General features: G+C 32.7%; 2 protein-coding genes across 3 annotated transcripts; one reads left to right on the top strand and one right to left on the bottom strand.

Annotated features, from left to right (window-relative positions):
- Window positions 1-11,286: 11,286 nt before the first annotated feature.
- On the top strand, window positions 11,287-12,420 carry LOC129309688 (preprotein translocase subunit SECE1). Its single transcript, XM_054951359.1, has one exon. The coding sequence runs from the start codon at window positions 11,398-11,400 to the stop codon at window positions 11,962-11,964; it is 567 nt and encodes a 188-aa protein (XP_054807334.1). The 5' UTR covers window positions 11,287-11,397; the 3' UTR covers window positions 11,965-12,420.
- A 3,042-nt stretch (window positions 12,421-15,462) lies between these two features.
- On the bottom strand, window positions 15,463-21,332 carry LOC129309442 (cysteine synthase-like). 2 transcript variants are annotated; one of them, XM_054951023.1, is made up of 12 exons: window positions 21,163-21,332; window positions 20,832-20,945; window positions 20,535-20,597; window positions 20,329-20,438; window positions 20,130-20,187; window positions 19,676-19,939; window positions 19,461-19,598; window positions 19,277-19,328; window positions 18,839-18,918; window positions 16,796-16,855; window positions 16,621-16,701; window positions 15,463-15,827 (listed from the first exon to the last, which is right to left on the bottom strand). In XM_054951023.1, the coding sequence occupies exons 3-12, from the start codon at window positions 20,574-20,576 to the stop codon at window positions 15,735-15,737; spliced, it is 978 nt and encodes a 325-aa protein (XP_054806998.1). In that variant the 5' UTR covers window positions 20,577-20,597; window positions 20,832-20,945; window positions 21,163-21,332; the 3' UTR covers window positions 15,463-15,734. The 2 variants fall into 2 exon arrangements, with proteins under 2 accessions (XP_054806998.1, XP_054806996.1); XM_054951021.1 differs by lacking the exon at window positions 20,832-20,945 and having other exon boundaries at window positions 21,163-21,331.
- Window positions 21,333-21,793: the final 461 nt, after the last annotated feature.

The following is a 21,793-nucleotide window of genomic DNA, read 5'->3' as shown; positions in this document are numbered from 1 at the left end:
CATTGCCACACACACACTTCAAACTCTTATTCTCAACACTTAAGTAACCTAAAACCTTTATCTCCTACATTCAAGCTTATATATAGCAAACTCATTATCATCCATTAACCTCCCTTAACTTTATTTAATTCTTTTAAGGTCATTAGTGTCATTAAATAACCCTCATAACTTACTTTTAATCACATATTTTTAGACATAAATGTCCACCCAGCTATTAATGCATAAAACTCCTCATTAATAGTTTTAACAACTCAAATAATTCTCATTAACTCTATTTAAGTTAATGAATTAAGGCTCATAATCTATGTGAACTAAAAATCATCTTCCATTTAACAAACCCTAACCATAAACTCAAGATAATGGGTCGGGAAGGAAGAAAAATAGGTTAGGAGACTTACTCTTAGGGTTTAATAGCTTCAAAATGTATCCAATTTTCTTGAAAATGAATCCCTAACAAAGCTCCAAGTGTAACACCCTCAAATTTACAAATTGATTTTTCGCAAATTATTAAAACCATTATCATGGTAGAAAATTTTCTTACCATGATACATCCAAGACATAACACAAGTCTTAAAATATCCAAAAAGGCAACTAAAACCATGAGAGACAGACATAATCCTCATGTCATGATATTCAAATCAGATCATAAATCAAGAGAGACAACATAATCCTCTTGGTTATATAAATACTTTTAATAAAAAGGATTAGAGTTTACATGCTTCACAAAGAAGATATGTCCTAAGTTGGCACAAGATACATTGTATAATCTAAAATAAGAGGCAACGTAAAAGATGGTGTCTCACACACCATAGTTACACCTCTGGTGCTTTCTCGGCCGGACTCACTCCTGTAAAAATATTAACCACGAGAAATGAGACTTAAAAGTCTCAGTAACCAAAAATTAATATGTAATGATGCATGCGGATGTAACTAATCATGCGATTGCTAAGTGGGCACACAAAACATTTAACCAAACAATACTTTCAAACAAACCGAATAAGTATTTAATTTGCATGACTGCACTTTATATCCTCTTTTCGCCATGCTCGGACGCCAAATCACCCGACCAAAGGTGAGTTGGACCAAGCGACACGCCACTCATTGGGTCCAATGAGGGCTTACCACGTGGTAATAATTAACCAAACAGAAATTTTCATTAACACCATATATTAAAATACCCTGACAAGTCATGCATTATTCAAATATCCAAACAAAAATATATCCGAACAATAATATCTCATCACGATAAACAAAACTAAATTTTTGACCCACTTGGCAATAATTTCAAACAAGTATTTATACAGTATTTATTTTCATTAATTCATAATTTTTTCAAACAATAAAACAATACATAACCATTCACAAACACACCCATCACAACACATTAATAATGGTTACCTTGTGTGTTGAATAATAAGTTCCCCTTCACAACTCCTTTTTCACCACTATCTTTGTCAATATAATCTACATAATTATTTCACAATACTATATATTAATTTTACATTAAAATAAATAACTCTAATTTAAAGAGTTAGAAAGTCTTAGATCTATAATCCATATTAACACTAATTTAAGATTTATGCCTCATTTAACTTCCCAAATTCTTTTTTTAAAATTCTCGTACCCTAATAAACTATTTTTTTTATCCTCAAATCACTTCTCGTATCACAATTTCATCCTTCTATATTCTAAAAATTCGTCCAAAAATAAATTAAAAATTTTAAAATTATCCTGAAACCTCAAATCACCTTTCTATAACCTCAAAAATACCTATTCATACTTAAATAAATATTTAATAATCATAGGTTTATCCCTACATCTCAGATTCCACATAAATTCAATCATATAGATCTAGATTTTAACTCAAAAATTCTTAAACATGAGTTTCAACCTCAAAAAATATTCTATAATATTTATTATATCCCTAAGAGTTTTAACCTATATTTTTAATCCATCATATCATCAGATTAACTATCATATAGAAAAATTCTAATCAGAATATTTACTTTATCCTACAAAATAATCATATCACTAGAAAGCTAATATTATTTAGAAAATAACTATAAAATTAATTTTGTAATTAAATAAATTTTTAAATGCTAATCTAAACAGGAAAGTTAGAACATACCTGAAGAAAAAGAAAATAATCCCCCCTTACGAGAAAACTCCGAGCAACGTGAGAGGAAGAGAGAAAAATAATATAAAAATAGGATTGTAGTCCCAAAATTATATTAAAAAAACTATAGGTTTAAATTTAATTATTCAAACCTTTAGGCCATTACTTGCAATTTTCACAAATTGCATCTTGGGCCCTTAGTTGTAATTTTTACAAATTGTAATAAAAAATTCCTCATGCTTCCTCCACAATACACCTCCTCTTTTTATATATGAGGAGGTGCCTTTCATTCCCACATCTAACCGATGTGGGACTAAACCCCCTCCCTTTTTTTTTTACTTTCTTTTCTTTTCTTTTCTTTCCTTTTTAACTCACACACATACATTAATAATAAATTTTTTTAAATCTTAAAATTATATTTTAACAAAATATTTCTTATATAATTTTAAACTTAAGTTTTTAATTCATAATTAAATGTCTAACTATATTATTATTTTCAAATAACCTCAAATAATATAAATTCCTATTATTATCATCATTTTTAAAAAAATTTAAATTTCATAAATTTTTTTTACCTAAAAATTAAGATGTTACACCAAGCTTCCTCCCTCTTTCTTTCACTTAAACTCTTATTTCCTCTCTCTGCTTTTATGTCTGTTCGCATCTTATTTCTATAAAAATTGGGTCATGTGTGGCAACATATGCCATACGCACTGCAGCATATGGTACAAAGGATGTTGCTTCATGTTTTCTGGCTAAATGTGCCGCAACACATGGTGCATGTGGCATGGAGACTTCTCTCTTTGTTCTTCTCTTCTTTTGATACCCAAGTAACCTAATCTCACTTTGGATTCACTTTTATAGTTGAAACTACTATTGAAAGCACACATGAGCCTCCTCTGACCACATATCATATTAATTTCATTAATGTTACTAAGTTACTCTTGGTTAGTCTGATTAACACTTGTAGATTATCTCACCCAACCATAAAAAGGAGTCCAACCTATAACACCCTCATATCATCAACTTCTTTTCATCCTCAACATCATGCTTAGAGATCTAGTTTTTTCTCCTTGTTTTAATCCTAAAACTATCCCTGAAGTCTACCAGTTAGCTAAAAGAAGTTTGTTCTTTTAGCTTCACCTTCTTCTTTTAAAAAAATCTAAATTCAGCCTTAGCTTGAATTTTTTGACGTCTAAACCCCATACCTGGCTATACCTTACATTAGAGGACCCATACTAGAAGAAGCCATATGGTATCTTTAGTCTCTCTCAACCTATGCATGTATATTAGCCTTTCCACCTTTACTCATTTATCATTATCTTTGTGACTCTACTAATGAAAGATCTAATCTCTAGAACATTCTTGAGTGGTTTTCACTATTACCCAGATGGCATAAAGAACTTTCTCAAGTGATTGAAAACTATAGAAGATATCCTTGAATAGACATAAGGCTCATTCCTTCTTTGTTGTTCATCGTCCTTACCATCTAGATAGCAATTGAAATCTCTATGTTGCTAACCAAGCTTGTTTGTAAAAAACTTCTATTAATTGGCCATCGCATGAAAAATTAATTTTATCTAAATTAAAAGATTTTTTATGTGACATGAATAACTTTCCAGGCATAAATCTTAACATTAGGTGTACATCTCTTAGTCTTATCTTATACCAACATGTTCTTCCTGATGATTCATCTCCATCAGTGCAATACTAGTTTCCAGAATGGCTTACTAGTATCACTGTTAACAGGGCTTCTCGACATAGATGGAATCATATTCAACCTATGAAGCATAGTCATCTCAGAACATATGATCTCTTCTAAGTCTTTCTCTTCAAAACACCCAAGGCCCTTATGAGATGGAGTCTCAATATTGCCGACATTTTCTAGAAGCAAAAGACTTTCTTATCCTTAAACCATTTGAGCAAGAGGATATGGATAAAGATAAAGTAGAAAATCTTTCAACATGGCATTTTAGGAAAGAAGAAAAAAGATACCTCAATCTGTCTTTTAATCAAGAGAGTATCTATAAGCATCTAAGGTGATTAGAGCCTTATCTTCAATCACGTGAAGAATATGCTTTTACTTTAATCATAACTACTTTTATTAGTGTCACTTTACTTTTGAGTCACATTTGTCAAAAATAACTTTTACTTTTTAACAAAATTATTCATTTTAGTTAGATCAGTTTTAGTAAAGTTGCTTTTAGTCATGTATGTTTTAACTTTAGAAAAGTCTATGCGCATGTAATAATCAATATGTGGTCTTGATCCTCCTCTCGTTACCTATAAAAGGGAGTATCAGTTGTTTAAAGGTAGAACTTGTTCAAAACTCATTTGAGCAATAAAATTAGTGTGTTCTCTATCATGTTTCTCTTCTAAATCTCTCTTTTCTCCTTAAAGCTTGATTTTATAATATTTTACTTTTATTATACTAAGATTCAAGTATGCTCTACACTTATTTTTTTAGGAACTTGTGCACCAAAAAGAATCTGACCATGATTCATGAGTGTGAGTTCATATCACTACGCTTAAAAATCTATATGTTGAAGTATTAAGGAGTTGACGATCCTAAAGTGACTTGTGTCAGCCCAAGAGTAGTGTTGAGAGGTCTTATCTAAATCAATATTACCTTGAGATATGTAGATTCAAAGATCGATGGATCTAAGTGCGCATGAGACCTGCCCCTTTAGTATTAGAGGATAGATAGAGTTCTAATATCCTCTTTCGCATTTCTAGTTACACATACATTTCAAAGAGAATTCTGCTCTAGGTGGCTTTATAATTAATTTGTGATTAAATATTATCAAATTTGTCTCTTACTCTTTTCTTCAACGCTTTTCCCCTTTTCGTTTGGATCTCATACGGCTGATCACGTGTTACAGCTTAATTATTTGATATGAGTTTTACATCAACCTAAAATGATATATATCTTATTGAAAAAGACTTGGACTTAGAGATCCTGACCTAATCAAGAGGAAACGATGCATTCCGACAATGTATCAATAAAAAGTCGTGATCATGATGCATTTCAGAAAATAAAACACAGAAACTCAAATAAAAGGGTTGTGCAGGATTTGACACCTTGTCCCCCCAAACAATTGAAAATGATGCAAAATTGGAGGACCCAGAAAAGGATAGCAGATCCAATTATGAAGGCGACTTTCTACATATCCAACACACACACGGTTTATTTAATGTCTGCCCCTTTAAACACGTTTTTTCAAATTGTACGCCAGTCATGCGTGTTTAATATTTTCTGTCTAAATGTATATATTCATTCATACAACAATTCAATTCTTGATCTGCAGGTCGACGATGAAGAGTAGTTAAGCGGAAGATTCATTTGGTTTGGCATATATGAGAGAGCCCATGAGATTTTCTTATAAATTTGTCGCAGCAAGACATATCTGACACGGCCTAGTTCTTATATTCTTTATATATAATATAGTATAATACATATAATGAAAAAAATTAAGCAAACTTCTTTGATCAGTTCGTGCTCTTAAAATGATTATGATTAATCAACTTATCAAAGAGTCGAGCAATATGAATTCACTGAGTATTTCACCTATATAGCGTCGTCGTAGTATACTATATACATACACGAGAGGGCCAAAAGCAAAATCGGCAACTTGTTAATTTTTTATACCTAATAGTAATGATAATGGCTTGTGAAATGTGATAGATCTCGGGAATGAGTGATTTACCCGTCAATTTGAACAGCAATTTCTTATATGTAGACTTGTTGCTATAGGCACTGTGTTCTTGTCAGCATCCAAAACGACAACAAGCGTTGCATTGCATGCTTCGTTTTCTCAACAGTATATGCTTTTCCTGGTTGTCACCTTGTGACGAATATTTTTTTCCTTGTCATGATGCTGTAGTATAGTAGAAATTAACATACTTATTTATACATTGACCAGGGGAATTGTGCACATGTATCTATAATATATGATCAAGGAAACTTTTCATCGCGTGTTTCTGGATTGAGGTTGTGTTCTGCATTAATTAGTGGAAAAGATGGTGGGGTAAAGTTGTAAAAATAGTGTTTTTGGTACTAATGAATGTTTTCAAGATCGACTCGCATGGACACAGCACATTTAGCGTACGATTTCAAGTTGTTCTGTGAATCCAAAAGAATCAAAGGTAAGTTAAATGTCGGGGTTGGTTATTTTGGCCTCGAAAGTTTAGCCATCAGGCATCAGTGCTCTCGCAGAGTTTATTGTCAATGTTAGGTTCACCTTTCACCAGATTCATTGGTTGACACTTGACAGGAGCTTAACAGTCAATTTTTACTACCTTTAGTTATCTCTTCATTGTTAATTTTGTTACCTCTGTTTTCTCGTTGTGGCCAAGTTACCCTCGTTAATGTTGCCAGCACGTTTGTTCTATAGCTCGATCCATCACTTCAAAGTTCAAAGTTTTCAAACCTGCTCACCAACTCATTTACTTTTGCTGAACTTTTTGTTCGTTTGTTTTTTTTAAAGTTCTTTAATCTCTTCTTTAAATAATCATTTAATAAAATTTTAAGAATTATATTTGTTTTATATTTTTTATTGTCAAATAAATTAATTTTATTTATTTTTAATATAAAAAATCATGTATATTATCGTTATAAATCATGTCATTTATGCATCGGGCACATTATATATAGTTTGTCCAGTTGTCATTAATTAAAATTTTAAATAACAAATATTGGTTTAATTGGCCAGCAAGGAGTGCCATAAAATTTTAAATAACAAGAAGTGCCATAGGTTACACATCAAAAGTGTACTACTGTTTATAGGTTGGAACTTTTAAGATGCATGTAGCAACTAGCAATGGACAACGTTGGTGCCAGATATCAAATATACCACAAAATGGTAATTAAAAACAGAGGCACAAGGACAGGTAAATCTTAACCTCCTCCATGAAGATACCTAGACGTGTAACTTTGCGGAGAGAGTCGAAGAAATTCAAATGAATCTATATAGAATATTATGTGGATACATTAATTGATCATTCAATGGGATGAGACCAACATGCAAGCTGCCCATACCTCTACTTGGTTTTAGGTTATACTCCTCTTATCTTTTTATAAAGGAGAGATGGTGAGAAAAAAATTTATTCTTATATATAAAGAATTATCAATTTTTAATGTACTTATTAAATATTTTAAATAAAAATGCCATGAGATTTAAGAATATTGATTAAAAATAAAGATAAAAATTTATTAAATTTTAAGATAAAATTAATGAAATTTATTTTTTTAATTTTAATAAAATATATTAAAAATAATTTATAAATAACATCAAATATATATTTAAATTAGACAGGTGGTAGTGCAGTTTGATTGTCACATCGGGAAGATGAAGAGCCATAAAATCCTCAAGTTGCCCTGATTGTGTCTAATCAAGTTGTGACAACCATGCACAGGCATGATGCGCATGAGAGAAATAAACAGTAGTACACTTTTGATGCGTTCATCACATGATCAACAGTCAAAAATCTGGCAGGTGCTGCTGAGTTTAAGATTTTATTTTTATTTTTTATTTTATTTTTATTATAAAAATTTAATAAATTTATTTTATTATTAATTTAAAACAATATAAATTTAATTTAGATGATTTAATTTACTATTAATTTTTAATAATTTATATAAATTTATTATTTAAATGTACTTTAAACTATTTAAATTTAAAATTTTTGAGTTATAATTTTTTTAAATTTTTTTAAAGTGTCAGTTGAAAAATCATCTTTTTTTTTAATTTTTAATATTATATTTATTAAAGTAAAAATTTATAAAAATTTTATTATTAAATTTAATAATTTATAATACATTTGAATAATTAATTTATAAAATTCAATATTAAATTAAATTATTCATAATTTATATTATTTAGATTGATGTTAAAATATATTTATTAAAATTTATATTTTTTATAATAAATAAAAAATAAAAATTTAAAAAATTTAAAATCTGGAGGTCCATATGCTCCAAACCAAACGCAACAAACAATTGCGATCGAATATATGAGACGTTAGGTTTCAATTCATTCAATAAAATAAATAACTGTCGTGTCTAGTTGGCTAACTGTTAGTTTGTTTTGTTTTGTTTTGTTTTTTTGTTTTTTTTTTTTTTGCGGGGGCTTGGGGCCTGAACGCAGTTGGTTAGCTGAGGAGGATAAGAATGACGGTAAGGAAAATTGTCTACAGTGTCTCACTGTTCCAATAGTTGACGTGATGGGAGAGGTTTTTTATTTTTTAATTCAAAAGTGAAAGATGGTGGTAATTGGTTGAGCAGTTTGTGCCTTTGTTGGAATACTCCTCCAGTCAATAAAAGGATTTGACAGTTTTAATTTGGCCTTAAACATAATGACTTGTATATTTTTCTTTTGCTTCACGCATTAATTTTTTCTTTACCGTAATATTCAAAGTTTTAAAAACTAAATCGAACTGAACTGATCAGTTTAACTGAGCTGATTGAACCGAGAATTGGCTATTAGTTCGCTTCAATTGACCCTTTCAAATTAATTATTATAAAATCGATCAAAGACCAGTAAAATTGGTTAAAAATAAGACCAATTCCTTTGAAAAACCGTACCACATAAAAAAAAAACTAATCAAAATTTTCAAACTAAAATATTAAAAGCTTTGGTGCATGAGCTGTAATTTTTGCGAAAATACACTCAGCCCCTTGTCTGTCAGCGTGCGCACTCCACTCCTTTTTATAATCAAGCACGCCTCTTCCCCCTTTTCACGTAGAAGATGTGGAGCTCAGATAAATATTGTGCAATTACACATTTTTTTAATTTTTACACTTTCTATTATTTATGTATATTTTTTTGTTTAAATTTGATTCTTTTAATTTAGCTTAAACATATTTTCAAAAAATATCTAATATGTATCATTTTATCAATATCTTTCTTAATTTTTAAACAAAAAGCTTTATTTATAATTAATATTAATCATGTATTCATCAATAGTAAATTATATTACAAAGCATTTATGATATATTTTTTTAAAAAAGATATATTTAAATGTATTTTTTATTTAATTATGATATATAAATTAAAAATATATTAATTTAATATCAACTAGTTCGACCACGGTTGAACCAATAAACCGTAAACCAGTGCCTAATCCAGTTCAATAACCAGTCCGATTTTTAAAACCTTAATAATATCTTTATTTATTAAGCTTCTTCAATTCCCACCTTCATCCCAAACTCCACTTCGTATTATGTTAAATAAGTTATGTGGGAAAAAATACTGGTGGATTAACTAGGCATGGGGGAATTATTTACAGAAGTTTAAAAACTCTTAAAAAAAGTTACTAAATTATAATGGGTGATTGCTTGTAGAAAAACCATAGCAAATGATAATTATGTTTGCGATATGGTCAAAAACTTAAATGTCAGCACATTTATTATTAAAAATTTAAACCTTAATTCATCATATTATAAAAATTTAACTCGTTTCATTGTATTCAATCTTTGTTGATGGGAACCCCAAGTCCAAGTTGGAAAGAGTAGAAAACCACTCTCAACATGGACAAATCCTTTCAGAAGGGCCTCATGTATAGGAGCCCACAGACCAGTTATGGCCTGAACGCAAAAGATTCGATCCCATGCACCTATATGGACCTGAACGAAACCATAGTCAGCTAGGCTAGGCTTTTAATGTAAACATGAATATCCAGCGGATTCCAAGCTGGACAGTAAACCAATTCTCTCTCTGAAAAAAGAATCAGTAAACTAATTTCCTCTGCGACATTACACTCGAGCAAACTTTCATGCTCAATTTCTGATTTCCCCTATTTTCTAACGTGAGCCCTCAATGCCCCCCGCCCCCTTGGATAAACCAATTTCATTTCGCTTTTAAACAGGAGAATAACAATAAAATACTCTCAAAAAAATTCAAATGACAAATTGATATTATAAAATGATGTGATAATTATTTTTTAATTTTTAAAGACTTATCTGTCATTTTATTTTTCTAAAAAATGACATATTTGCCATCCCCTCAATCCTTCCTCCCGTGTCTCCATCTCTCCACCTCTTCTTCCTGAAGGAAATTTGTTCATGGACTCCGAGGATTTCTTGTTGCTTTCATCATCCAACTTGATGGTTTCGGTCAAATGCAAAACCCCAATGGCATTCCTCCTCCTCCTTTCTTCTTTAATTACATTTTTCTTTTTTTTACATGCATTGAACACACCAATACACTCACCAGCGAACCTCCTCTGTTTCCTTGAGTTCATGTGATTTTAGTCACTTCTCTCTCACTAATCATCATCCCTTACTTTCTTTACTCTTCAACAGCATGTTATCTTTTTCACTGGCTATTCCCACTTCTTCTTCATTCCATGCACCCGTGCACACTAACACAATGACACAGAGAGTGAAATAACAGAACTTTCTGGGTTTCGCTTTTTGGGTGATATTCATCTTGTTCAAAATCGTTGACAAATTTTCTGGGTACCACTCAATTTCCGTGTTATCTTCAAATTCAGTAGTTTTTTTCTTGAGATATTGCTCCACACTATCGGGTTTTAGTTGAAATCACGACCTTCTTCATCATCAAGCTTTGGGCGAAATCAAAATCAGATATTACCAGCTCGGTATCTTCTTTAGCTTTTAGAATCTTCTCTTCAGCCATGCTCATGAATTTGTTCATTTTCCTGTTGCTTTCATCATTCGACTTGATAGTTTCGGTCAATTGCAAGACCCTGCGACATTCTTCAGTCCTGATAAGAAGAGCTTGGTGCCGAGATGCGCGGATACAGGGCAAACAAGGGTCGAGGGAAGGGTAAATATGTCATTTTACTTTAAATTCTCATTGACGGATAATGAAACAAGTCGTTAGAAACTATAAAATACTCTTTTAAAAAATATAAAATATTTTTAATTCATTCTTAATAAAATAATTATTTATTTTAAATTAATTTTTACATTTATATTTATTTAATAAAATATTTTATTTTAAAATAAATATAAAATAATTTATTTAATAATTTTTTTAAAAAATAATAATTACATTTTAATAGAATATATTTTAAAAAACTAACTTAAGTTGTCGAACATTTAACTTTTAAAAATTGTGTTATATTTTTAAGGTGGTAATTAGCACATGCAATGTTTATTTATTATCTGTATATGTTGGGGGCATTTTATTGTACTTCTCCCCTCTTTTAAATTGAGCTTTGGAAAACTCGGACTTTGGGGAGTAAAATTCTGGGAAATATCTGAAATCGCTTACCTCCATAACTTTTTCTGTTATCCAAAATCGGGGCGGAGGTTGATGATGGCAATGGCGCTCCATACTTTCCGACAATTGCCCACCGTATCCTCTTTCCAAACACCCACCAGACACATATTTTCGAGCACCGATACTCTGCTTCCGAACCCTTTGTTCCTTCTTCATCGATGTCGGCCCATCGGGATCGCTGTCTTCCCAGAGCGGCGGCGGATGATGTCGGTGTTCCGCGTCGTTGAGGAAAGTCAAGAGAGTTCCGACCCTGAACCTGTGAGTGCCAATCAAACCCTGCCGGAATCAGAGGAGAAAAAACCACCAACGTCTCAGCCCGGCCCCGTCGATAAGAACGTTGAGCTGTCGGAATTGGCGTCGGAACTGAAGAAGGCAATCCAGGAGAGGAAGGAGAAGGAAGGGGAAAACCTATGGAGTGGAGTGGCCGAAGAGATAAGGGAGATAGAGTGGCCGGCGTTTGGGAAGGTCTTAGGAACCACCGGTGTTGTGCTCGGCGTCATCCTGGGGTCGAGTGTCGTTTTGCTGACGGTGAATGCCATTTTGGCCGAGCTTTCTGATCGTGTGTTTGCTGGCAGAGGAGTCCAGGATTTCTTCAGCTGAACGAGAGATGGTTGGTTGATCATCCAATTATGAAGAGGTTCAGTTCATTCAAAAATCACAAAAAGGAGTGAAGGAGTAGGAGGAGAAAGATCACCTGTCGGCTGGAAATCTCGGTAGCTATCCCACTGGGCTGAAGTTGATATCGTTAATTGTATTTGTGAACCTTCAGCGGTTTAGTGAGCCGAGAGGTGATAAGTCATGTGAATCGTTTGTGGAGAGATTTGGAGCGCCGGCTGTCCCATCAAACAAGAGTAGAATAGTTTGTCTTCGAATATTTTGATTGAATGTGATTATATCCCTTCAAATGTTCAAGCAGAAAGTAGAGATCCTGATAGTAATTGCTTCCCCCCCCCCCCCCCCGGTCGTATGCAAACGACTGTACTTGTTTGAAGATTTCGACTTCCGCAATCTGAATTGTTCAACATCAAGTTTCTGCGATTTCTTTTGATGGTACTATTTTGGTTCCTCGTCTATTCGTAGCTCTCACTTGTGTCAACCGTCAAAGCGGTTTTAAGTACCGCGTATTTCAAGTCTTGTGTGTTGAGAAATCATAGGAGAAAAGAATATTGATGAAAACCTTCCATTAATCAAGAACAATGAATGCAAGACATTCCTTCACTCAGAGGATTACAAAACCAATCAACCCACTTGGATGATGAATAAACCTTATTTTGGAGACTGACATGAGGTGAGGATTTTTGTTAACCTCCTTCGTTTAGGTAAAACCCTCTTTCCTAATGCTTAATCTTTATCTTTTTGTATAGGCTAAGGCTAACGATTAATCATGATTAACAATTAATGTTTCAATGCCCCTCTCAAGTTTACACCTCTTTAATTCTAGGTGCTCGACTTGCCAACAACAAGAATGAGGGAGAACAACATAAGTGGAATATTGATCATATAACTTAATGATCAACTAGACCAATACAAACTATTTACAAACCATCCTACATTTGTAGGATAAAATCAATATTTCTTGTAATTGTTTCCAGAGCTTCGTCAGCTTCACTAGGAATGTATTCTTCTGTTCATTCTGCATCCCCTTCTCCACAATAATTTTGAGTACTTTCTTCTCTTGGACAACTTCACTCTCTTCAATGACCTCTGGACCAGCTCCAAAATTTAGACTATCTTGGAAGATGAATTTTACCCCAAAGCAACTTGATTTAGTTGCCGAAATCATTTGAACCAAGGAATACAAGCCGATGCGCTTCTGGACCAACTTTCTGGTCAGCGTCAACATGAAGTGCCATATTTTTGGAACTTGAATAAAATAAGGACCCTTATCTCCATTTACCATTTCCTCGGTCAAATTGCATCCCCTCAACAACATCAAGACTCTTCTCTGGTCTCTGCATGTCCTACCAACCTCAATCTTTTTTAAAAAAAAAAAAAATTTAATAGTCATTTCCTTCACTTACTGCCCCTGAAAGCCTTCAATCATATTATCCCTTGCTGACAATATTAGAACTGAGCTTGATAGGCAGAAGCAAGAATTGGACCAGTATATAGTATATTAAACTTCAGAAGGAGCCATTGTCAAAAGGATTGAGAGACATGAAACAAAAGCACATTGCATCCCTTCTTACTGCCATTGACAAAGGTGCAAGCAAGATACTAAGGGGAAAAGAAGTGGAGATAGAGAACATGAACCGTAGAAACCGAGAACTAGCAGAGAAAATAAAGCTGGTAGCCATGAAAGCACCACTTGTCAACTGCTACACTCACGACACACGGTTCTGCAAATAACTGGCCATTGGGTCCTAAATCTTCATTGTGCAGTTGTTAATGCAGGTTGGAGCAGCAGACTCTGAACTTCTTGATGCCACTGTTGGGTCAAAATATTAACTTCTTCAAAGCTGTGCAATCTGAACTCATGGTTCTTGAAGAACCTCACCAGCCTTTCCCAGCCTGTACCCCTCTCCGAGAATCCAGAGTAACCCCAATACAATCTGTCGGCTTGACTCACTTAGAATCTCAGAATTGAAAAATCAAACGAGGACTCAAGTGTGGAGGGCTCATAACCCACAACCCTTAGGATCGAAACTTGGCTCTAATACTATGTTGAGAAATCAAAGGAGGGAAGAATATTGATGAAAACCTTCCATTAATCAAGAATACTGGATACAAGACATTCCTTCACTTGAAGGATTAAAAACCAATCAACCCACTTGGGTAATGAACAAATCTCATTTTGGGAACTAACATGGGTGAGGACCTTTGATAAGCTCCCTCTTTTAGGTAGGCTTAAACCCTCTTTCCTAATGTCTAACCCTTATCCCTTTATATAGACTTTGACTAACAACTAATCATGATTAACAACTAATATTCCAATACTGTGTACAAAGTTAAGTAGCAAAGATTGACTAAATCATTGGTGGTTCGTACAATCGGAAGCTCAACATCCTGGATTTCATGATTACCTCCGAGCTGTTTTTAGTATAATCCTTGGTTCAGTGGATATGTTCAGTTGGACTTTGTCTTCTTGTTCTCAATGCCACATTCACAGGATTGCACCACCAAGGTCTCTCTGGGATTGGTACTGCTCGGCCTATTCATTTTCTGGGCAGAGACCTTGGTCGATGGTCCTACTCTTGCTTTGGATTAGTGCACCAAATCTTGGCTGTTCAATTATACAAAAACTGTATTAAGTTCAGCCATCCCTGAGTTTCAAATGAGGCAAAGGAGAGACTTGAACTTCTTTGGGGAACGGTAATAATTGATTGTGGGGATTTTGACAAATGAAGAAGGCGTGTTTCTGTCTACAGGGAGGAAAACAAACTGCATCATGTGCATGGTCATCACATTTTTTACCCGTATTTACATGATGTGCTTAATCAACTGTTTGATTGCACTCTGTACCGTGTTCTTTTATTAAGCAAATATGGTCAAAATATTTGCAATGGTATTTATATTCTACCTCGAGGAACCAGAGGTGAAAAAAAGGGGATTGTAGTGTTTTTGGGTTGTCAAAACACATTTTTTAATTGATCTCTTAATATTAATAGATATGTGTGTATTATATTTTTTTTATTTCTATTTAATTTTAAATTTATATTTTCTTTTAACTCTATTTCAATCTACTAAATTTTAACTTGGACTTTATTTTTATCCGATTCACTCTAATGTAATTGATATTTTTTTTTATTGCAAGTATTAGTCAGAAAAAATATTTGACTATTTTCCAAATTATTTTTTACATCAAAATAAAATAAAATTAAAAGAAACGGATAAATTTATAAAAATTCCAAAAATTCAAATAAAATTAAAAGAGAAAAATAAAATTTCCAAAAAAAGAAAAAAATAAAATTTGTAATAAAATTAAGGAACTTGACTAAAATTGAATGAAAACTATGAAATCTCTTTTTTCCTTCCATTTCATTTTGACCATTGATTCTCTCTTTTGGACTTTAGGCAATTTTGGATGCCAGAAAAAAAGTTTCATCTTGATTTCATGATGCGTAAATAATTCAAGAATTACACCAATTTCTTTCTCTCTTTATTTTTTTTTTTTTGCCACATTTCTTTTGTGGCTTTTAGAACCAAATGAAATTATAAATTTATACAACCAACATCATTCAAACAGGCTCAAACTGTCTGGGACAATCAAATTGTGACCCTAAAAGTTTTGGGGCGATGGGCTACAGTGTTTCTACGAATTTTTATTTCAGAATTTCAGAATCACAACCATATTAGAAAAGACACTATCCCACTAGCTTTGCACCAACATCGGAACTTGAGGAGCTTCAAAGCCTTCAAATCAGGAGGTTTTATGGCTCATAAGTCATGCTTTCAGCTTCCTCTCTGATCGATTCAAACAACACCGACGACAGGTATCTCTCACCGCAGCTTGGAAAAATCACCTGCATCCATATTAAACCACACCATAAGTGCCGAAAAGGTTTAACTTTCTTTTTATCTGTAAAATAAACGCTGTAATCTCTCTCACTCAATATATATATATATATATATATAAACTTACCGAGCATACTATAAAATCAACAAAATCTAGAGTGCAGTATCATGCAAAGTAAAACAAATCAATAAAGTCATGCTCTTTATAAGCTATGAATAGCAAGCCTTCCCCCAAATATGGGCCATGAGCCCTACATCTAGTTACGATTTGATGGATACCTTAGTGGAATGGGAAATCCTACCTTAAAAGCTAGTTGTTGAAATGAGATAACCAACCTGCTTAAATACCTCATTAAGCATCCCATACTATTCAATGTGAGATTTGATATCCTATATTACTAAGTCTCCATCAATTGGCTCTCAATGGAAAGTTGATGTCCCGATAGGACATTTGCACTCCACGGCACTTAACTTGGTCTCCTATCGGTCAAAACTTTCAATGGGTAGCCCTCTCCGAAATTACTAACAATGAGGATTTGATACTAATTAATGGGTACTAAGTGGGATGGAAAATCTTACCCTAAAAGCTAACTATTGAAGTAAGAGAACTAACCCACTAAAATACCCTCTTAAGCATCTTATACTATTTAATGTAGGATTTAGTATCCTATACTATCAAATCTCCATCATGATCGTAGTAATATTAGAGCAGCTGTGGGAGTCAACATAGTTCATCCATGAATATATATGAGAACCTCTGTAATTTATAAATCTCCCCATCAGAATTTTCAGTCAACTTACTACAATAAGCTTTCCAGCATTTTCTGGTCTTTTTGCGATCTTAATTGCAGCAGCTGCTGCAGCTCCAGATGATATTCCCACCTACAACAATAACCAACAAGGTTCAACGAAAACAAATTGAATAAGGAAAGAGGTACATGTCACTGCTGGCAGGTTCTAGAGGTTCAGAACTCACAAATAGGCCTTCTTTCAGTGCAACAAGCTTTGCTGTATCAATAGCTTCATCGCTTGATACCTGCAAAATCAGATGACATGTAAAGTTTAGCAAATCACATACTGTTCTCACTATCCAAACCCAAAATTCCGCAATAGGATGGTCTTTCAAATATTACATCAACCTCGGTCTTCTTTTTTCTTTTAAACTAAACCAATAACCACTAATAAGACTGAATTTAGAAGGGACAATGGCAATTTGAGACCAAATAAATTTAATTTCAATTCAAGACCAAAAGATTTGGAAATTTTAGTAAAGGACCAAATGTCTTTAAATAATTTGACATTAATATTACCAAAATTTGACATCAAGATTATGAAATTTGACACTGATATTAAAAAATTTAACAATGGCATTACAAAATGTATCACTCTCAAATTTTAAAATATCAGTGTTAAATTTCATAATATCAATACTGAATTTTAAAATATTAGTGTCACATTACTAATAACTGTCAGTACTTTACTGGAAATATTATTGTCAAATTTTAACTAAAGTCCTTAGTGTCAAATTTTGGAATATCAATATCAAATCATGAAGTATCAAACTACTTAATGACTTTAGGTCCTTAATTGGAATTTTAGCATCTTTTGGTTCCAAACTAAAAATAAATTTATCTTGTCGTCTCAATTTTTATTCCCCTAATTTTGAATTGAATCAAATATGAAATTCAATTATAACAGGTTAGAAGAATTGTCATATACTCCTTCCAGAAACTGCCACTTTTGACTTGTATTTTTTTATAAGCAAAATCACCAACTCAAATAAGCATTTATTACACATTTTTTGAATTACCTTTCATAATTTATATTAATAAAAAACAATTAATATATGATTATATCAATTAACATAGGACATTTTAGTTCACTTTTTTATTTTCAGACATAATTATTATAGTCAACTAATTTTCTTAAACTGTATGATATAGTTTTTTTTTCTTACATATAGGGAAATGCATTCAGTGCTCATTAGTTTTGAAGAGCACCGCCGGCTCATCACTCCTATAGGGTGATCTAAGCCCTTCATTTCTCTTCAAATGATCTCCACTGTTGATTTAAAATTATTTTTTAAATATTGTAACATTATATTTATAAAAATAAAATATAAAAAATTATAATATTAAATATGGACTGTTTTCTACGTTATTATAGGGTAAATATTACAATACTCATCACCCCTAATAAGATTTGAATAATCTAAATTTAAGCTTTTTACTTTTATTTTATATTTATTAAAATAAAAATATGTAAAAAAATAGAAATCTTTAATAAAAAATTTTTACACCAATCTGACCAGCATAGATTTAATTTGAATGACAAAATTTAATATTATTTTTTAATAATTTTTACAAATTAATTATCCAGATATACTCTAGACAGTATAAATATAATTTGAAAAGTTCAATTTAATATTAAAAATTTTATCATTTTAATTTATTGATTATCTAGATATACTCTAAACAATTCATATTTATTATTATAATTTTTATTTTGATAAATATAATATAAAAATATTTAAAACAATAATTTTAAATCAACGATATAGATCATTTGAGAAAAAACGAAAGGCTCAGATCACCCCATAAGGATGATGAGCACGGTCATCAATGCGATCCCTATATTAGAAATGGAGGGAGTGTTAATATTACAATATTATTGTATATCCCATCATAATTTGTCCATAATTACATTTGCAACTTTGATGACAGGTCTGACTCCAGATCCATCCAACTTGGGACTAAAGAGAGAAGGAAATATTCATAATGCATATTTAGGAAGAATAAACCATTAGACATTGACTTAATGGGTGCTCCAATGGGAAAAGCTTGATTAATACAACAATCAGCTTTGCTTAAGTCGATATTGCCTCAATATTTCCAAAATGAAAAAAATAAAAGGCCACCCATATCAAATCCACTTTTATGAATTGAAGGTATATTGAGTTTGATTAATTACATGAACTCTTGAGGAACATAAGCATAGTTCAAAAGTTGAAAAAACTTACTTGAACAACTTCATCGAGAAGACTGACATCCAGCACCGCAGGTATAAAACCAGCACCAATCCCTTGAATTTTGTGAGTACCTGGGCATTCACATGGCATTGTGGTCAAGTGACCATGAATTGGTGCTAAAAATTCAAGAGAATAAGTACATTCATTGTTTATATATCAGGAAAACGGACTGATAAACTAAATAATATAGCTAAGTAGGACAAAAGGAAACCCACTCCTTCGTGAAGGTAAGGAACAGGGATGAGGTTCGGTTAAAAAGTAGTTCCAGGGAGATCACTTTTACCAGAATAATGTACTCTAATCCCATGGCATACAAATACCTAGATGTTATTCAATCAAATTCAAAAGCAGCATGCAAGGAAAAATTATTATGGCTTGTATCAAATACCAACAAAGGAACAATGGAGCATAACCAATGTTATAACTCACCAGGCTGTCCACCAGAAAGCACGGGACTTTCAACAGGTTCAACACCATACACCTACATAAAGAAGGAAGGAAAACGATGACAACACAAATGCATGACATAGTTGAAGCAGTGCAATTTATCCTCCATTTTCAACGGAATGGAAGTGCAGACATCGTGCTAAGCATATCAAACAAATAAACTAACCTTAATATTGGGATTTTGTTCTTTAAGAAATTTCCCAGCACCTGTTATTGTACCACCAGTACCTATCCCTGCTACAAGTGCATCAATTTTCCCCCCAGTGCCTTTCCAAATCTCTGGGCCAGTGGTTTCATAATGTATCTGAAATTATGTAAAATATTTTAAACAGAGTTTGTCAAGCATCCATCACAACCATTACGGAACAAATGTCTAGATACCTTGGGATTGGCAGGATTTTCAAACTGTTGAAGTATGTAGGCATTAGGTGTCTTCGCCAATATTTCTTCAGTTTTCTGAAATGCACCTTTTATTCCCTTTGCAGGGTCTGTCAGTACCAACTCAGCCCCTAAACCTTTCAGAACGATTCTTCTTTCAAGAGTCATTGAAGCAGGCATTACAATAATAAGCCTGTAACCTTTTGCTGCTGCCATGAAGGCTAATCCAATGCCAGTATTACCACTTGTTGGTTCAATGAGGACACTCTTCAGCAAAAAAAAAAAAAAAACACACACACACACACAAGGAATAGTTGTCAACTCAAGAGATACACGAAGTGACAGCATTTTGTTCTCAACTGATACTATTACAAGGCACACACTTCTACCATTTTAATTCAAACTTGGCTTTTTGAAGCCCAGCCGTTGGAAGGGTTCTTTACCAAGGTATACCAACCTTTCCGGGTGTGATAAGACCTTTTTCCTCTGCATCAACAATCATGCTATAGCCGATCCTGTAAAGTGATATAGATACAATAGAACCAAGCATTTTATCAATCACATGAACCTATGCCCATTCATAAAAATTAAACAATAACGCTAGAAGAAACATGAAACTGCAATATTATATCGGATTAAAAAACTGAAACCTCTACCTGTCTTTAACACTAGAGCATGGCTCCATCAATTCTAGTTTGGCAGCAACCCGGCCCGCACAGCCATCCACCACTTTATTAAGATATACTAATGGGGTTTTGCCAACCAACTAAAACAGAAAAAGGACGAAACACAATAAAAAAGGGGAAAAGCCCTTGAAAGAGAATTCAGAGATCATCACAATTCACAAGGTACACAAACTCACTTCAGTAACATCTTCGGCAATTCCAGACCTTTCCACCGCCATGTTGATAGCTTAATGCAAAGTCTGCAACCAAAGAAAAAAAATATTAGTACTAATGCAGTTCTTTTATCCACAAAGTTTCTTGTTCTATAAACTACCAAATGGAATTTGAATTTTCCTGCTTGCAGATATGTAAATTCTAAAGTTTCTGCTGTCTTCGCAAATGCTGAAATTAATAAGGCATGAAAAGTCAAACCTCTTCTAAAAAAAGTTCAACCTAGTTCAGCTAACAAAATAAAAAAAAAAAAAATGCTCGACCTCCAGAGTTCCTGTCTGCACGACGCCACCTATCTAGAGAATCAAACAGCAATGACTACAGAATGAAAAATCTTCTTCTTCGTGCCAGGAATGTTCGTTTCCAAATAGAATGCACTTGAACACAGAATAAAAAAAAAAAAAAGTTATTCCAATGATGTTGATGGCGACGGTCTCATTTTCAACTTGGAAACCGAGCATTTCAGTAACTAATAAAAACCAAAAAGGGACTTCCTTTCAAAGATTGCGCAAGGATGGCACCAATTTAGATGCCAAATAAAAATAAAAATGAAGAGCATAATTAATCAACAGAAGAGAGAAGAACAGAAGCCACCTCAAATGAGTGAATGACAACGATCTACGAACCGCCCAGTGAAGTCCAGCTTAGACCTTCCACCGTTTAGCTATTTATGCCTTTTCAACTTGATGCTATTCACAAAAAAAAAAAAAAAAAGAAAGAAAGAAAGAAAGAAAAGAAAAGAAAAGAAAAGCGTGACTCTATTTATAATAATAATTTATATTCGACAACCTAGACATAATAATTTTACAGTTCATCTCGATGATATATGAAAGAAAGAATACATCGAGTTTGAAATCTTCAATAGCCTATCTATATGTGTGTGTGTAAAGGAAAAATGATAGAGAAGTGACAGGTAAGAAAATTAATTATTAGTGGATCTCTTAAAATAGAGTTCTTATTAATAAAATCCCTGAGGAAGAACTTGTATAAAAAACACAGATATGAATTTATGCAAAAAAAAAAAATTCCCTTCAATTTTAATTTACAAGTCATCCTTCAATATTTTTTAATCAAACTGAAAAATTCATGATTTATCCTGTATATTTTCTTTTGTAAATAACTTTTAGGAGACCTGTTAGTAAGAATTCAATTTTAAAGAATGCATTAACGATTAGTTTCTTTATCTCAGAATTTTCTGTAATTTCGACCAAAACAATAAAAAAAC

The sequence above is a fragment of the Prosopis cineraria genome, unplaced genomic scaffold (assembly GCF_029017545.1).
Source record: "Prosopis cineraria cultivar Desert tree isolate PC_DT_omini unplaced genomic scaffold, ASM2901754v1 PC4, whole genome shotgun sequence".
Classification (NCBI taxonomy): Eukaryota; Viridiplantae; Streptophyta; class Magnoliopsida; order Fabales; family Fabaceae; genus Prosopis; species Prosopis cineraria.
Note: the sequence above shows the minus strand (reverse complement) of the source record. Positions and strands in the feature narration are given on the sequence as shown.